At 33.6% G+C, this 19,006-nt stretch overlaps 1 protein-coding gene across 1 annotated transcript; it reads right to left on the bottom strand.

Annotated features, from left to right (window-relative positions):
* Positions 1 to 14,909: 14,909 nt before the first annotated feature.
* On the bottom strand, positions 14,910 to 16,202 carry LOC111420144 (serine/threonine-protein kinase 16). Its single transcript, XM_023053061.2, has 3 exons — positions 16,042 to 16,202; positions 15,213 to 15,942; positions 14,910 to 15,152 (listed from the first exon to the last, which is right to left on the bottom strand). The coding sequence occupies exons 1-3, from the start codon at positions 16,149 to 16,151 to the stop codon at positions 15,036 to 15,038; spliced, it is 957 nt and encodes a 318-aa protein (XP_022908829.1). The 5' UTR covers positions 16,152 to 16,202; the 3' UTR covers positions 14,910 to 15,035.
* Between the last annotated feature and the right edge of the window lie 2,804 nt (positions 16,203 to 19,006).

Here is a 19,006-nt window from a genome sequence, read left to right as displayed (position 1 = left end):
AGTTATGATTCAATTTAATTACAAAACCACCAATTTTGACATTTTGGACATTTTCACATTCTAACTAAAATACGGTTATAGCTGAGTTAAACCTGGTTGTGGATAATGTCTTTTTGATTCGTTATAAACAATTTATTCCCCAAATACTTTTCTCCATCACCTTTACTTTATGAGTTATGATCGAATTTAATTACAAAATCACCAATTTTGACATTTTGGACATTTTCACATTCTAATTAGAATATGGTTATAGCTGAGTTAAACCTGGTTGTGGATAATGTCTTTTTGATTCATTATAAACAATTTATTCCCCAAATACTTTTCTCCATCACCTTTACTTTATGAGTTATGATCGAATTTAATTACAAAAACCACCAATTTTGACATTTTGGACATTTTCACATTCTAATTAGAATATGGTTATAGCTGAGTTAAACCTGGTTGTGGATAATGTCTTTTTGATTCATTATAAACAATTTATTCCCCAAATACTTTTCTCCATCACCTTTACTTTATGAGTTATGATCGAATTTAATTACAAAACCACCAATTTTGACATTTTCACATTCTAATTAGAATATGGTTATAGCTGAGTTAAACCTGGTTGTGGATAATGTCTTTTTGATTCATTATAAACAATTTATTCCCCAAATACTTTTCTCCATCACCATTACTTTATGAGTTATGATCGAATTTAATTACAAAAACCACCAATTTTAACATTTTGGACATTTTCACATTCTAACTAGAATACGGTTATAGCTGAATTAATCCTTGTTGTGGATAATGTCTTTTTGATTTATTATAAACAATTTATTCCGCAAATACTTTTCTCCATCACCTTTACTTTATGAGTTATGATCGAATTTAATTACAAAAACCACCAATTTTGACATTTTGGACATTTTCACATTCTAATTAGAATATGGTTATAGCTGAGTTAAACCTGGTTGTGGATAATGTCTTTTTGATTCATTATAAACAATTTATTCCCCAAATACTTTTCTCCATCACCTTTACTTTATGAGTTATGATCGAATTTAATTACAAAACCACCAATTTTGACATTTTGGAAATTTTCACATTCTAATTAGAATATGGTTATAGCTGAGTTAAACCTAGTTGTGGATAATGTCTTTTTGGTTCATTATAAACAATTTATTCCCCAAATACTTTTCTCCACCACCTTTAATTTATGAGTTATGATCGAATTTAATTACAAAATCACCAACTTTAACATTTTGGACATTTTCACATTCTAACTAGAATACGGTTATAGCTGAGTTAAACCTGGTTGTGGATAACGTCTTTTTGATTCATTATAAACAATTTATTCCCCAAATACTTTTCTCCATCACTTATACTTTATGAGTAATGATCGAATTTAATTGTAACAAACCGCATTTTGGGATTCGAAAGCGATTAAAAAAAAATAATAAAACGCAATACAGGCAGAACTTTGTAATTTAATTACGAAGTTGCGTCTTGAGAACCGAGGGTCCAGACTAAATACTACGTAGGCGGTTCTGGCAGGAATGTGCCGAGGTGGCAGTTAGAGTAGATGGAGCAGGGAAGAAATGAAGAAAAAATCGGGGAGTCGGTTACGGGATTGGAATAGAAAAGCATCGGGCGAAACCGGGAAATCAAAGTTTTTGTTGTGTTTTTAAAGTCGAAACGTGCGATTTGAACGTATAGCAATTTAGTTATAAAATTCGTTGAATTGGATTCTCTTTCTTCGATGAATATTTTACTTTAACAAACGGGTAAGCGTTATTAAAATCTTAAACTTCCGATTTCTCATTGAACCTGCTAACCACCTCGGCAAATTTCGTAATGATGTTGTTGAATAGCTTATGTCATGTAATTTTTACTTTTTAAAATCTTTGTCAGTTGTTTTTTTTTTTATATAATATAATACGTTCTTTTTCAAAAATAAAGCAAACTTATTCTTTAGCAGTGAAATTTCGTTTTCTTTCAATCTATTTTTATTCTTAATTTCAAATTACTGCCGTTCGCTTTCAAGTGAACGAATGCAGTGTGCCAAACCCTAACTCAGTCATTGCTAGCTATCAAGAAAACGGTAGTGCGTGGACAGTTGGGTACGCGAGCCGCTCCGTGGACCTAGCTAGGAAACCCACTACGGGAAACGAGCAGTTCTCGAGAGCTAGTTTGTGACAAACTGGTGTCAGGTGTGGGGTTGGCACAATTTGATGTAAAAGTAGAAATAAAATCTAATTGTTATTTTTTTAATTTGTTTTTGTTACTATTTCGTGTTTCAAAATTTAAAGATTTCGAGTTAATTTTCTTTAATGTTTTGTCATTCATTCTTTTGTTTGTACGTATAAAGTAATAAATTTTGTCGTGCAGGGGTTAGTAGGTGAATATTTTGTGACTATCATTAAAAATAATAAAAATCTTAATCACTATGAACGCCGATGATAACGTAGCAGAAATTCCGGGCGAAGCTGAAGGTTCTATTCTAACAACACCAATGATGGTTACACCGATTTCTTTAGGAATGTTAGCAGGAACGGTAGAATCTTTTTCAGGTCGAGAAAATGTTAAACTGTATTTTGAAAGGTTAGAGCAACGTGCGATCTTAGATAATTGGAATGAAACACAAATGCTTCATATTGTTAGGTATCGATTGAGTGGAGAGGCTTATAAATTTTATAAGGCGGAAACAAACTTACAGAGTAATCAGGTCACATATGTAGAATTACGGGAAAAATTAATTAAAAAGTTTACCCCGCGAAAATTACCGGGAGAAGCACTAGGGAAATTAATGCGCGCGTTCCAAAAACACGATGAATCCGTGTCGTCTTACGTAACCAGTATAAAGTCTATCGCGAATGAGATTATCGAGGAGGACAAAGCGAAAGTAACAGCAGCAGAATTACCGGGAGTTATTATAAAAATTAATGAATTAGCACTAAGTCAATTTAAAGTGGGAATGAAACGTGAATTAAGTCAAATGGTAGGAACGTTACTTATGCGTGAAACGGATTTAACTCTAGATAAAGCGGAAGAGATCGCATCATTTGAAGAATTAAATCAGGCTACAAACCGAAATCGTCCAAATCGAATTAATATAGGAGCGGTGGATACGACTACTAGATTATGTTACAGATGCGGAAAGTCAGGTCATTTTGCGAAATTTTGTAATGCACAGACAACCGTGTTTAATTGTTATAATTGCGGAAAACCCGGTCATATTAGTAAACAATGTAGGTTACCTTCAAATAAAATGCAACCGAACTACGACCAAAGGCGTGACCTCCCACGCCGTGTTAGTTTTCAAGAGGGTCATTCATCCGATAAGGTAAACAACCGCGACCGAAGAAATTTTTATTACCAACAGCGAGATTATCAAAACGAACCGCGACGTAATGTAAACGATAACAATTATACGGGCCGACAATCGCCCCCGCGGGTTACTAGATCACCGCAAATTCCCGCAAATAACAGGTACAATGAGACGAACTCTTTAAACGCATATCGTCCTGCGGTGAATACCCGAACCGCAGGAGACTCGAATTAAAGGGTTACGATAAGTCAATAAAGCCTGTCGAAAATTATGACCCAACTGTAAATAAGATTATACCGCATATGAGACTCATTTTTGAAACACCTTTTTCTATTAAATTGTTCAATAAAAACAAACCAATAACGATGTTAGTAGACACCGGTTCTCCTGTTACGATAATTAAACATTCTTGTGTAATTTCGGAAGCAATTAAACCTATGTCGGGAGATTTTAGTATTTCGGGAATAACGGGACACGGAATTGACATGCTAGGTACGACTGAGTTAAATTTTTCATTGGGGAATGAATCGAATTTAGGAGATTTCTCGTGCTATGTATGTTTGGACAATTTGCCTTTAACCACAGATGGAGTATTGGGACGCGATTTTATGGAATTTCACAATGTAATTATTGATTTTAGTAAAGGTAGCCTAAATGTAGGAGGTATCGATGTTAGATTTTCAAGTATCATGAACGTCAATTTGGGGTCGCAGCGTATTGTGTCTACAGATTCCCTTGAATGTAGAGAATCCACCACATCAGGTTTAGGTGTAGGTCAGGTAGATAATTTGGAACTCGCGAATGATTATGTATCAGAATTATCAACGGAAATAAATTTAATCGAACCGCAAGTAACGAGGACGGAGTATCTAATAAAGAAACGTGAAGTCGAAGAAAAGTACGTAACCGAGGAGACGAATCAACGAACGAGGTTTATGCCACTCGAGGTAAATGTTTTGGTAGAAGAGTTTGGGGAGTTAAGTTCAGATAGCAACGATGACTATGAAACCGGGTATCGCCGAATGATCGATGTAAATGTGGACAGGGATTGTCACGATAGAAGAATAGAAGAAGAAGAAAAAAAAACAGAGAAATTACAGACTAAAGAAAGTCAAAGGGAGAGCCGAGAAGGCGAAAGTCAAGAAGACCCCAGCGGAAGTAGTGGATTAGTGACGCAGAAGTCACGAATTGTTGCAGAAAATAATGAGTTAAGGGAATGCGAAAATGAAGAAGAAATTAAGGATGAAACTGATATGAAAGATACGGAAGAAAACGAAATAAACAATGATAAAAACTGTCAATGTAATCCTGTTATCACCGTTGAAGAAGATATCGTTGAACCGTTTACAGAGAAGGTGTTAGCGGTTGACGTGCGTAATAATAATAAAAAGAACGACATTGTAATTGAATCAAGTAAAACGCCCTTTCATCCAAATATATTAATAGGAAGATGTGCTGTTCCAAGAGGGGAAAAACCACGAGTATTGGTTGCAAACATAGGAGAAGAATCAATAACGATTCCAAAGCATACAGAGATAGCTAGAGCGTATAGTTGTATAATACCGAATAAGAAGGTTAATCCAGAAGTAAAAAGCGAGATGGTTGCAATGATAAGAGAAAACGAAGAGACATCAACATTTTTGGAATCGATCTCATTGGTCCACCTATCAGAAACAGACAAAGAGAAAGTTGAAAAATTGTTACTAGATTATCGAGATATTTTCGACAATGGTGACGAAAGTTTTACGAAAACTCACAAGGTCAAACATCAAATTATTACTGAGAATGTACCACCAATTAGTAAACGTCCATATAGAGTACCAGTTCATCAACGAGAGTTCTTGCAGGAAGAAATAGATAAGCTGTTAAAGAAAAATATTATTAAACCATCTCATTCACCCTGGTCGGCGCCGGTTGTAATCGTTAACCGGCAGATGTCAGACGGATCGATAAAACCCCGAGTATGTATAGATTACCGAGGACTCAACGCGGTAACTAAGAAAGATGTGTACCCGTTGCCGAATCTGCAAGAGACAGTAGATGTGTTAGGGAAGACTAATCTGTTTAGCGTGTTTGATGTAGCGTCGGCGTACCATCAAATAGAAGTGGAGAAGAATGACCGAGAAAAAACAGCTTTCTCCACGCCGTTCGGGCACTATGAGAGCAACCGAATGATGTTTGGGCTAGTAAATGCCCCCGCGACGTTTCAGCGCTTCATGAATTTTACATTTTCGGGATTATTAGGTACTCATTGCCTCGTCTATTTAGATGATATAATAATTTTCAATGGAACGGGTGTCGACGATCATTTGAACAAACTACAAACTATTTTTGATAGAATCCGAGATGCAGGACTAAAACTTAAGATGGAGAAAAGCCAGATCGCGGTCCCAAAAGTGTCTTATCTTGGTCACATAATATCTGCCCAAGGCGTTCAACCGGATCCGGGAAAAATCAACTCGATACAGAATTTCCCCGTTCCAAAAAACGTTAGGAATTGTAGAGAATTTTTAGGGCTGGTGGGATGGTATAGGAAATTTATACCGGACTTTACCCGATTAGCGGCCCCAATTACGAAGTTAACGCGCAAAGATGTCGCGTTTAAATTCGAAAAAGAGCAATTGGAAGCGGTGGAAAGCTTAAAGGCCGCGATAACATCAGAATCGGTATTAATTTTCCCAGATTTCAATGAGCCTTTCATCTTGGCTACAGACGCGAGTAACACAGGATTAGGTGCTATACTTAGCCAGGTGAGAGAGGGAAATGAACGCCCTGTGGCTTTCGCTAGTAGAGGACTAAAGAAGGCTGAGCTAAACTATTCGACTACCGAAAAAGAGTGTCTTGCTGTCATATTTGGGATAAAGCAATTTCGGTGCTACTTATATGGACGCCGTTTCACTATCATAACAGACCACAGACCATTGAAATGGTTGATGAATATCAAAGACCCGAGCTCGAGACTAGCACGATGGGCTTTAATGCTAATGGAGTATGACTTCGAGATTATCCACAGACCGGGCCGAAAGCATGGAAACGTGGATGCTCTCAGCCGAAACAGTATAGTTTCCCTAATCCGAAAGGATGAGAAAGATAAGTTATGCATTAATGAAGTAGAGGGAAATTTGTTTGATGCTCCCCAAGGTTGGGTATTAGCTCATTGCGTTTCGGCTGATTTTGCGATGGGAGCTGGTATTGCAAAGGAATTTAAAAAGCGATTTGGCTCCGTTGAAAAATTAAGATTCGAGGAGAAAGGAGTTGGTGACATAGTACCGCAAATAGCGGAGAAACGAAAAATATACCATTTAATTTCAAAGGACGAATACTACCATAAACCAACGTACCACATGTTGAGACAGTGTCTAGAAACGTTACGGGAGGAAATGAATAAATCTGGGGAGAGATATTTGGCAATACCCAGAATAGGATGTGGTCTCGATAAACTAAAGTGGAGCCTAGTTAAAGAAGAATTAAGAGAATGTTTTGAGGGAACGAATACCATGATAATGGTATATAAATTACCTTTCGTTAAAAATAAAACACTATGTAAAATACAGGAAAATATAGCAACGCCAGTTTGGGATAAAAATGTTATTTTGAAAGAACAAGATAAGGACGAGTTTTGCATTGAAATACGGGATTCGCTTTCATCAAACAAAGATCTTAGGGATAGTTATTTCATAGATAATGATAAGCTCTTATTTAAAACTGATGAGTTAGGAAAAGAAGTACTAGTGTTGCCGAAATCATTTGTGCAGAAGGCTTTGCATGATTACCACGATTTACCATTTGCAGGTCATGGCGGTCAAGCGAAAACATTAGCTTTACTTAAGGATAGGGTATTTTGGCCGTCTATGACACGTGATGTTAAAAAGTATTGTTCGAATTGTGAGTCATGCAATAGACGTAAAACTTCCCCCCATATGTCTAGAGCACCCTTGCAAAAATTTACAACTGTTCGAAAGCCATTCGAAAGAAGTTCAATGGACATAGTGGGTCCGTTACCAACAACATACAAAGGAAACAAGTATATACTTACGTTCCAGGACTATTTCACCAAATATTTAGAGGCAGTAGCCTTACCTGATCAGAAGGCTGATACTGTGGCTCGAGCTTTTGTAACGCAAATAGTAAGTCGCCACGGTACTCCTCTGCAGTTGCTCACCGATCAGGGTACAAATTTTGTGTGGTCACTCATGAAGGAAATTTGTAAGCTATTAAATATCGACAAAATACAAACCACACCGTATCATCCCGAGTGCAATGGTCTTATCGAGAGAAGTCATCGGGTGATCAAGGACGTACTATCTCACTATGTTAAAAAGGACCAAAGAACCTGGGATGAATGGCTACCCTATGTTCTTCTGGCGTACAGATCAACGGTGCATAGTAGTACGGGCTATACCCCCCACTTTTTGTTATACGGCAGGGAAATGGAATTACCAGTGGATGTTTTTCTCCGACCCTCCAGGTGTAAGTACGACTGTGATGAGAACTATGTGACGGAATTGGCAGCGCGAATGAACCACGTGTATGAGACGGTTTTTGAAAGTTTGCAGCTTGCCGCTCGAAGACAGGCTGAGTATTATAATAAAAGAAGTAAGCACAGAGATTTTTACGTAGGAGAGTTGGTACTCTTAAAAGACACATCTATAAAACCAGGTCTAAATAGAAAATTAGCCCAACCTTGGATAGGACCGTACATGATTACAAAAATTAAAGGACCAGAGAACTACGAAATTACATCAGTAAACGGAAAGCTAAAATCTATTGTACATAGTAATAGATTGAAATCATTTCGAACTAATAAAGACTCAACCCCGAAAGAGTGTAAAAGCCTAGATTCGAATGTACACCTCGAAGAAATAAACGAAGACCGGTATGTTGATCCACATATGCCGATAATCAGTTTACATACACCGGATCTGACTTTTCGAAAAAATACAGGAGTAACAGATTTACTAAATGAGACCCCCTGCCCAAAAATTAATATATGTCCGAGACGATTAATTCTAGAAGAGAGTGATGATACTAGTACAGCAGAAAATCTGGAAGGGAAAAATGAATGTATGAGTAAGGAGTTGTTGGAGTCAATAGCTGAACCTTCTGAAAACCCTTCAGAAATAGAAAGAGAACGTGAGGACGATAGCATTATTATTAAGGCACCAGAATTAATAGATGAACCCCTTGAAGAACCGTTGGCAATACGACGGGAGAGGAGAGCCATAAAACTTCCAGCTAGGTATAGGTAAAGTATAAGGTATACAGGTAAAAAAAAAAAAGAAAAAAAAAATAAATAACTAATAAATAAATAAAAATATTAATATTAAAATAAGTAAATTAATAAGTTAAATACTAAAATTAAAAAGAAAATAAATTTATTTATTTTTTTTTAAATAATAAAAAAAAAAATATATAATTAATAGCTTTTATTGTCTATTCTGTTGTTGATTACTAAACACCGGAAAATCGGATTTTTGTTTTTGTTTGTTTCAGCGCTCTTAACTACTTTATTGGCGATTGGAGCCTACATAAATATAGGATTAACAATTTATTATCACATACGATTGTAGCACCCGTAGTGTTAATATTAGTCTCATATCGCTAAAAAAAAAAAAAACGTTGGAAATTGTTCACAAATAAGGTCCAATTATGTAGAAAACATGTTACAAGTGCAAATAGTCCAAAGAGCCCGGATTCACCGACAAATCGTATATAGAAACACATAAAAATCGCTTATTGTTGGCCCCGTTATCACCAACCACCGTTAGTTTGCTCGCTAAGAATGAAACGAGTTATGTCGGCCGTGCAATCGGAGAAGTCCTGTACATATTGAAATGTGTACCAAAGAGAGTGCAAGTAAGAAAAACGTATACTTGCTACCATGAACTTCCTGTCTCTGATACGGATAACCGGTACTATTTTGAGTCGCCAATGACACATGTACTCCTGGACTATGCAGACCAGGTTGACCGCAACCTCATTAATTCACCAATGTATCAGATTGAAAAGCCCTGGGTAGCCTTAACTCCACTGCAGGTATCCCAGACACCTCCTGATGGACTTCTACCTTATGAAGATTCAGAAATCAAAATTTAGTACCATTATGAATTTGGGAGTGGCCGAAATTTATAACAACGAAGACGTCAGACAAGCACAAGAAATAGTACAAGTCGGCTTGGAACGATCAGCTATAAACAATGTCATTATTAGAAAAATCCAGGGAAAGAAGACAGAAAAATAAGAACTGGATTCAACTATTTCATGCGGAAGAGTTGCGTAAATTTGCTAAGAGCACGTTATCGCACGAGTGATTGTTTTATTGTGTTTCGTAAAGGGACTCGCTAGCGTGATATTGAATGGCTACGCAATATATAAAACCTTGGGATGCGGTATCGTCATCTTGGCCAGTTGTGGAAAAATTTTACGATGTGGCTTCTTAATCAGAGAAGGGGTGAGGATCTTGCTTCGCCAGAAACTCCGACTAACATAGTTCCTGAGGCAACCAATTCCACAAGCCCTGAAGTGATGGTTTCAAATATATATTCTGAGGTACCGACCTCTCCAAGTTGGATGCGGAAATAAATGGTAACCAAGATTCAGACAACTTCGTCTGTTACAGATCCTATTAAACCAAGAATACTTACTCCGAAATTGTCCTTCATTCAAAAAAAATCCTGAAATATACGATTCCTATCATTTGTAAATAATCATTAAATAAAAAAAAAACATTCTAAATAAATCAACAATGTCTTATCGTCGACACATAAATGGAGCCAGCTGAGAACATGTTTATTTTCCACCGAAGAAATGTAGTAGCACACGTCAGGTCGCCCCGAGATGTGATGACAGCTTCTCTACTTCGACTACTTGACTGTGCGTGCGTGGTAGTTCTTAAACGTTTTGGTGTGAAGGACTATGTTACAACTTTTAAAATAATTTTTAATAAATTAAGTGTTAAAATCGGTGAAAGACTCTTAAGAAAGTGACTAAAATGCATATGTAAAAAAAAAAAAAAAAAATTGACTTTTTGTTTCAAAAGAATATCAATAAAAATGTGTTTTCGTAATTAAAATTATGTGAAAATTGGACTCTATGTTACTGAGAAGTGTTTAGATGTAGACTTTTTGTAACGATTGAGATTGTTGATTCTTAAGATTTCAAGTAGATATCGGAAATACTAGAATGCGGTTTGTATTGTTCATTTTGGTATCATAAATAAGGCTCTTAAGGGAGCCTTCTTTTAAAAAGGTGGGAGGGATGTAACAAACCGCATTTTGGGATTCGAAAGCGATTAAAAAAAAATAATAAAACGCAATACAGGCAGAACTTTGTAATTTAATTACGAAGTTGCGTCTTGAGAACCGAGGGTCCAGACTAAATACTACGTAGGCGGTTCTGGCAGGAATGTGCCGAGGTGGCAGTTAGAGTAGATGGAGCAGGGAAGAAATGAAGAAAAAATCGGGGAGTCGGTTACGGGATTGGAATAGAAAAGCATCGGGCGAAACCGGGAAATCAAAGTTTTTGTTGTGTTTTTAAAGTCGAAACGTGCGATTTGAACGTATAGCAATTTAGTTATAAAATTCGTTGAATTGGATTCTCTTTCTTCGATGAATATTTTACTTTAACAAACGGGTAAGCGTTATTAAAATCTTAAACTTCCGATTTCTCATTGAACCTGCTAACCACCTCGGCAAATTTCGTAATGATGTTGTTGAATAGCTTATGTCATGTAATTTTTACTTTTTAAAATCTTTGTCAGTTGTTTTTTTTTTTATATAATATAATACGTTCTTTTTCAAAAATAAAGCAAACTTATTCTTTAGCAGTGAAATTTCGTTTTCTTTCAATCTATTTTTATTCTTAATTTCAAATTACTGCCGTTCGCTTTCAAGTGAACGAATGCAGTGTGCCAAACCCTAACTCAGTCATTGCTAGCTATCAAGAAAACGGTAGTGCGTGGACAGTTGGGTACGCGAGCCGCTCCGTGGACCTAGCTAGGAAACCCACTACGGGAAACGAGCAGTTCTCGAGAGCTAGTTTGTGACATAATTAAAAAAATCACCAATTTTGACATTTTGGACATTTTCACATTCTAACTAAAATACGGTTATAGCTGAGTTAAACCTGGTTGTGGATAATGTCTTTTTGATTCATTATAAACAATTTATTCCCCAAATACTTTTCTCCATCACCTTTACTTTATGAGTTATGATCGAATTTAATTGCAAAACCACCAATTTTGACATTTTGGACATTTTCACATTCTAACTAGAATACGGTTATAGTTGAATTAATCCTAGTTGTGGATAATGTCTTTTTGGTTCATTATAAACAATTTATTCCCCAAATACTTTTCTCCATCACCTTTACTTTATGAGTTATGATCGAATTTAATTACAAAACCACCAATTTTGACATTTTCGACATTTTCACATTCTAATTAAAATATGGTTATAGCTGAGTTAAACCTGGTTGTGGATAATGTCTTTTTGATTCATTATAAACAATTTATTCCCCAAATACTTTTCTCCATCACCATTACTTTATGAGTTATGATCGAATTTAATTACAAAACCACCAATTTTGACATTTTTGACATTTTCACATTCTAATTAGAATATGGTTATAGCTGAGTTAAACCTGGTTGTGGATAATATCTTTTTGGTTCATTATAAACAATTTATTCCCCAAATACTTTTCTCCATCACCTTTACTTTATGAGTTATGATCGAATTTAATTACAAAACCACCAATTTTGACATTTTCACATTCTAATTAGAATATGGTTATAGCTGAGTTAAACCTGGTTGTGGATAATGTCTTTTTGATTCATTATAAACAATTTATTCCCCAAATACTTTTCTCCATCACCATTACTTTATGAGTTATGATCGAATTTAATTACAAAACCACCAATTTTGACATTTTTGACATTTTCACATTCTAATTAGAATATGGTTATAGCTGAGTTAAACCTGGTTGTGGATAATATCTTTTTGGTTCATTATAAACAATTTATTCCCCAAATACTTTTCTCCATCACCTTTACTTTATGAGTTATGATCGAATTTAATTACAAAACCACCAATTTTGACATTTTCACATTCTAATTAGAATATGGTTATAGCTGAGTTAAACCTGGTTGTGGATAATGTCTTTTTGATTCATTATAAACAATTTATTCCCCAAATACTTTTCTCCATCACCATTACTTTATGAGTTATGATCGAATTTAATTACAAAACCACCAATTTTGACATTTTTGACATTTTCACATTCTAATTAGAATATGGTTATAGCTGAGTTAAACCTGGTTGTGGATAATATCTTTTTGGTTCATTATAAACAATTTATTCCCCAAATACTTTTCTCCATCACCTTTACTTTATGAGTTATGATCGAATTTAATTACAAAACCACCAATTTTGACATTTTCACATTCTAATTAGAATATGGTTATAGCTGAGTTAAACCTGGTTGTGGATAATGTCTTTTTGATTCATTATAAACAATTTATTCCCCAAATACTTTTCTCCATCACCATTACTTTATGAGTTATGATCGAATTTAATTACAAAAACCACCAATTTTAACATTTTGGACATTTTCACATTCTAACTAGAATACGGTTATAGCTGAATTAATCCTTGTTGTGGATAATGTCTTTTTGATTTATTATAAACAATTTATTCCGCAAATACTTTTCTCCATCACCTTTACTTTATGAGTTATGATCGAATTTAATTACAAAAACCACCAATTTTGACATTTTGGACATTTTCACATTCTAATTAGAATATGGTTATAGCTGAGTTAAACCTGGTTGTGGATAATGTCTTTTTGATTCATTATAAACAATTTATTCCCCAAATACTTTTCTCCATCACCTTTACTTTATGAGTTATGATCGAATTTAATTACAAAACCACCAATTTTGACATTTTCACATTCTAATTAGAATATGGTTATAGCTGAGTTAAACCTGGTTGTGGATAATGTCTTTTTGATTCATTATAAACAATTTATTCCCCAAATACTTTTCCCCATCACCTTTACTTTATGAGTTATGATCGAATTTAATTACAAAACCACCAATTTTAACATTTTGGACATTTTCACATTCTAATTAGAATATGGTTATAGCTGAGTTAAACCTGGTTGTGGATAATGTCTTTTTGATTCATTATAAACAATTTATTCCCCAAATACTTTTCTCCATCACCTTTACTTTATGAGTTATGATCGAATTTAATTACAAAACCACCTATTTTGACGTTTTGGACATTTTCACATTCTAATTAGAATATGGTTATAGCTGTGTTAAACCTGGTTGTGGATAATGTCTTTTTGATTCATTATAAACAATTTATTCCCCAAATACTTTTCTCCATCACCTTTACTTTATGAGTTATGATCGAATTTAATTACAAAAACCACCAATTTTGACATTTTGGACATTTTCACATTCTAATTAGAATATGGTTATAGCTGAGTTAAACCTGGTTGTGGATAATGTCTTTTTGATTCATTATAAACAATTTATTCCCCAAATACTTTTCTCCATCACCTTTACTTTATGAGTTACGATCGAAATTAATTACAAAACCACCAATTTTGACATTTTGGACATTTTCACATTCTAATTAGAATATGGTTATAGCTGAGTTAAACCTAGTTGTGGATAATGTCTTTTTGATTCATTATAAACAATTTATTCCCCAAATACTTTTCTCCATCACCTTTACTTTATGAGTTATGATCGAATTTAATTACAAAAACCACCAATTTTGACATTTTGGACATTTTCACATTCTAATTAGAATATGGTTATAGCTGAGTTAAACCTGGTTGTGGATAATGTCTTTTTGATTCATTATAAACAATTTATTCTCCAAATACTTTTCTCCATCACCTTTACTTTATGAGTTATGATCGAATTTAATTAAAAAAATCACCAATTTTGACATTTTGGAGATTTTAACATTCTAACTAAAATACGGTTATAGCTGAGTTAAACCTGGTTGTGGATAATGTCTTTTTGATTCATTATAAACAATTTATTCCCCAAATACTTTTCTCCACCACCTTTACTTTATGAGTTATGATCGAATTTAATTAAAACACCACCAATTTTGACATTTTGGACATGTTCACATTTTAACTAGAATACGGTTATAGCTGAGTTAAACCTGGTTCTGGATAATGTCTTTTTGATTCATTATAAACAATTTATTCCCCAAATACTTTTCTCCATCACCTATACTTTTTGAGTAATGATCGAATTTAATTAAAAAAATCACCAATTTTGACGTTTTGGAGATTTTAACATTCTAACTAAAATACGGTTATAGCTGAGTTAAACCTGGTTGTGGATAATGTCTTTTTGATTCATTATAAACAATTTATTCCCCAAATACTTTTCTCCATCACCTTTACTTTACGAGTTATGATTACAAAAACCACCAATTTTGACAATTTGGGGGTTTTACTGAATCAAACTTTTTCCAAATCGTTTCTAAATATATCGATGACTTACTATAAAATAGAATCTCTTAGCTTTATTTTGAGATATAAATCATTTTCTAAGTCACAACAAAAACGCTTTTAAAATTAGTTATTTATTTTTAGGAATGATTTTTGGAACAATTTAAGCATTTAAAAAATACATAGTTTTTATAATCTGTGTTATAATCTTATCAATTAACTTAATTAAAATACACATTTGATATCAAACAACATGATCTAATTTGTTTCTCAAAAACTGCGTTTTCTCCATCACGGTGTAAATAAAAGGACGTTCACTCGGATTTATTCTCAAAATGTATCTGATTAAATCAATCACATCCTGAAAAAAATATTAAATTTTAATTAAACCCTCCTCAATAAGTAATTTTTAATATTTAACCTGCGAATAAGGCGAATCTTCGGGAAACGGAATATTTCCAGATAATACTGCTAAAGCCACAGAATCCCCACGTTCATAAACAATGTCAAAAGGACTTTTAAAGAAACACAAAGCGTATAAAAGACACCCTAAACTCCAAATATCCGTTCGTTCATCAATAACACAATAACTCTCAACGTTAAACAACTCCGGAGCCCTATAAGGCATTGAACATCGTTCCGCTGCGATATCTTGCAACCTCTGAGCATCCGTTGACCCACAAACTTGAACTCTCGCAGGCGCCATAGACCCAAAATCCATTAAAACAGGACTAAAACTCTCCGTAAAGCAAATATTCGCCGTTTTTATATCACGATGAGCCAACGGCTCCGGTTTAGCTTCATGAATGAATTTAACCCCTTCGCAAATTTGATTAAATATCCTTAAAACCTCTTTAACATTAACGTGATCTTTACTTAACGATTTTAATCCTAAATAATCGTGCAAACTCCCTTTTTTTAGATACGGCAGGACCATATAAACAACAGACGTTACGTTTACAACGATATCAGCTGATCCTTTAAATGTTGAGTCGATTAATTCGATTAGATTGGGGTGTTTTAGTTTTTTGTAGTAATCGATTTCTTGTAATGCTATTTTTTGGTCTTCGATGCTGTGACAGGTTATTTTTTTGAGTGCGTAAAGCTTTTTGGTGTGCACGTTTTGGACTAAATCGATTGTACTGAATCCACTAAAAATTAAAATAATTAAATTAAATTACAAATTGTTAGGTGAAATAAAAAGTTGTGGTTAACAGCTGTTTGCAATAAAATTAAAAATAAGATTTTACCCCTCCCCAAGGTGTTCTTTGACGGTATATTTAGTCCCATTGATGTTTATCGTTTCCCTCGTACAAAAACAACCCATTTTCATTATTAAAGTGAGCCCCAAAGTGTTCATTTTCCCCCTACATAACCTAAAAGTGAATTAGTTGTCAGTTTTGGTGTTTTTGACGTTTAAAATGTTTTATAGATTTTAGGTTGGTAATGGTTATTATGAAAATAATGAAATAATTCCTTATCTTTTTGCAAATTAGTTAATATTAATAAATTTAAATAAAATATAATTGTATTTTAGTTTTTAAATCAAACGATTTTCATAATAACCTGAAGTTACCTCCATTTTTTCGTTATGTCAAACGTCAAAAATTAAACGATTTTTTTAAATTTTATTTCAATTTTCCTTTCGATTTCGATGGAAAATGTTAAATAACTTCTTTTTATAATGAGCGTTAATCGTAAGGGTTATAAACAATTTATTACACAAAATCTTTTTTTCCATCACCTTTACATTTTGAGATTTTGGACATTTTCATATTCTGATTAGAATGCGGTTATACCTGGTTGTCTATAAAGTCTTTTTGTAATACGCGACGGTAATGAAAGCTATAACAGTACTCAAACGGGTGCTGTAATGAGACTCCTTACAGCATCCGATGCTGTAATGAGATTTTAGTAACATTTTATAGAACCAGTTCAAGTTGGTGACATTGTGTCATTAATTTCTCTAGTTGTCAATGTGACAATGTTTGTCTATGGATGTTTAAACACATTCTTAGCATTGAATACAAGGTCCACAATGATGAGGACATTGAACTCTGAGCAATTTCTCTTATTTTGGGAGGTGTACATGAAACATTTTTGTCAGGGGAATACATTTTGTGTTTTGACAGTTTCTAATTGTCAATTCAAATTTCTATTTTCAAGTGTTACGGTGTCACCAACTGCTGCATACCTATTTCCCTAGGTTGTCAAAATTTATTTTATTTTTGTTAAAAAAAAGGATAAAAACGCGAATTACAAAAAATAGCATAAAAAACACGTTTCATAAGACTTAAAGCACTCATTCATTAAAAAACTCGTGACTTCGCCACTCGTTTTTCAACTTGAATTCGTGCATTTCAAACGTGTCTTACGAACCTTGTTTTTTAATATACTATTTTGATTCACTATAAACAACTTATTCCCGAAATACTTTTTTCCATCACCTTTGCTTTATAAGTTATGATGGAATGTATTTACAAAAACCACCAATTTTGACATATGTATTGGATATTTTCACATTCTAACTAGAATACAGTTATAGCTGACGTAAACCTGGTTGAGGATAACGTCTTCTTGGTTCATTTTAAACAATTTATTCCCTAAATACTTTTCTCCATTACCTATACTTTATGAGTAATGATCGAATTTAATTAAAAAAACCACCTATTTTGACATTTTGGAGATTTTCACATTCTAACTAGAACATGGTTATAGTTGAGTTAAACATGGTTGTGGATAATGTCTTTTTGGTTCATTATAAACAATTTATTCCCCAAATACTTTTCTCCATCACCTTTACTTTATGAATTATGATCGAATTTAATTACAAAACCACCAATTTTGACATTTTGGACATGTTCACATTTTAACTAGAATACAGTTATAGCTAAGGTAAACCTGGTTGAGGATAATATCTCCTTGGTTCATTATAAACAATTTATTCCCTAAATACTTTTCTCCATCACCTTTAATTTATGAGTTATGATCGAATTTAATTACAAAACCACCAATTTTGACATTTTGGACATGTTCACATTTTAACTAGAATACAGTTATAGCTGAGGTAAACCTGGTTGAGGATAATGTCTTCTTGGTTCATTATAAACAATTTATTCCCTAAATACTTTTCTCCATCACCTATACTTTATGGGTAATGATAGAATTTAATTAAAGAAAATCACCTATTTTGACATTTTGGACATTTTCACATTCTAACTAGAATATGATTATAGTTGAGTTGAACCTGGTTGTGGATAATGTCTTTTTGATTCATTATAAACAATTTATTCCCCAAATACTTTTCTCCATCACCTTTACTTTATGAGTTATGATCGAATTTAATTACAAAAACCACCAATTTTGACATTTTGGACATTTTCACATTTTAACTAGAATACAGTTATAGCTGAGGTAATCCTGGTTGAGGATAATGTCTTCTTGGTTCATTATAAACAATTTATTCCCTAAATACTTTTCTCCATCACCTATACTTTATGGGTAATGATCGAATTTAATTAAAAAAATCACCTATTTTGACATTTTGGACATTTTCACAATCTTGGAATATGGTTATTGTTAAAATTATTGGTAATGATTACATGGCAATATTTGATGTTTGTTTTTTAAATATATGATCGTAGTTAGTAATAAAAAAATAAATGACTGTATTTTTGTTGATTGAAAAAATAAATAATTCGTCGAAAGCTTTTGTAGAGAGAGTTAATTATTACAAGATAAAAGAACCTTTAAATTACCAACAACTAATAGTTATAGCTGAGTTAAACCTGGTTCTGGATAATTTCTTTTTGGTTCATTATAAACAATTTATTCCCCAAATACTTTTCTCCATCACCTTTACTTTATGAGTTATGATCGAATTTAATTACAAAACCACCAATTTTGACATTTTGGACATGTTCACATTTTAACTAGAATACAGTTATAGCTGAGGTAAACCTGGTTGAGGATAATGTCTTCTTGGTTCATTATAAACAATTTATTCCCTAAATACTTTTTTCCATCACCTATACTTTATGGCTAACGATCGAGTTTAATTACAAAAACCACCAATTTTGACATTTTGGACATTTTCACATTCTAACTACAATATGGTTATAGCCCTTGTTTATAGATATACATAGTTATCCAACCGGACGAGTTGGGTTGCTCTAGCTCGTGCTGCCTCTAACGGCAAACGAGAAAAACATCATT

This window comes from Onthophagus taurus, unplaced genomic scaffold, assembly GCF_036711975.1.
Source record: "Onthophagus taurus isolate NC unplaced genomic scaffold, IU_Otau_3.0 ScKx7SY_15, whole genome shotgun sequence".
Taxonomy (NCBI): Eukaryota; Metazoa; Arthropoda; class Insecta; order Coleoptera; family Scarabaeidae; genus Onthophagus; species Onthophagus taurus.
This window is presented reverse-complemented; position numbering and strand designations above follow the sequence as displayed.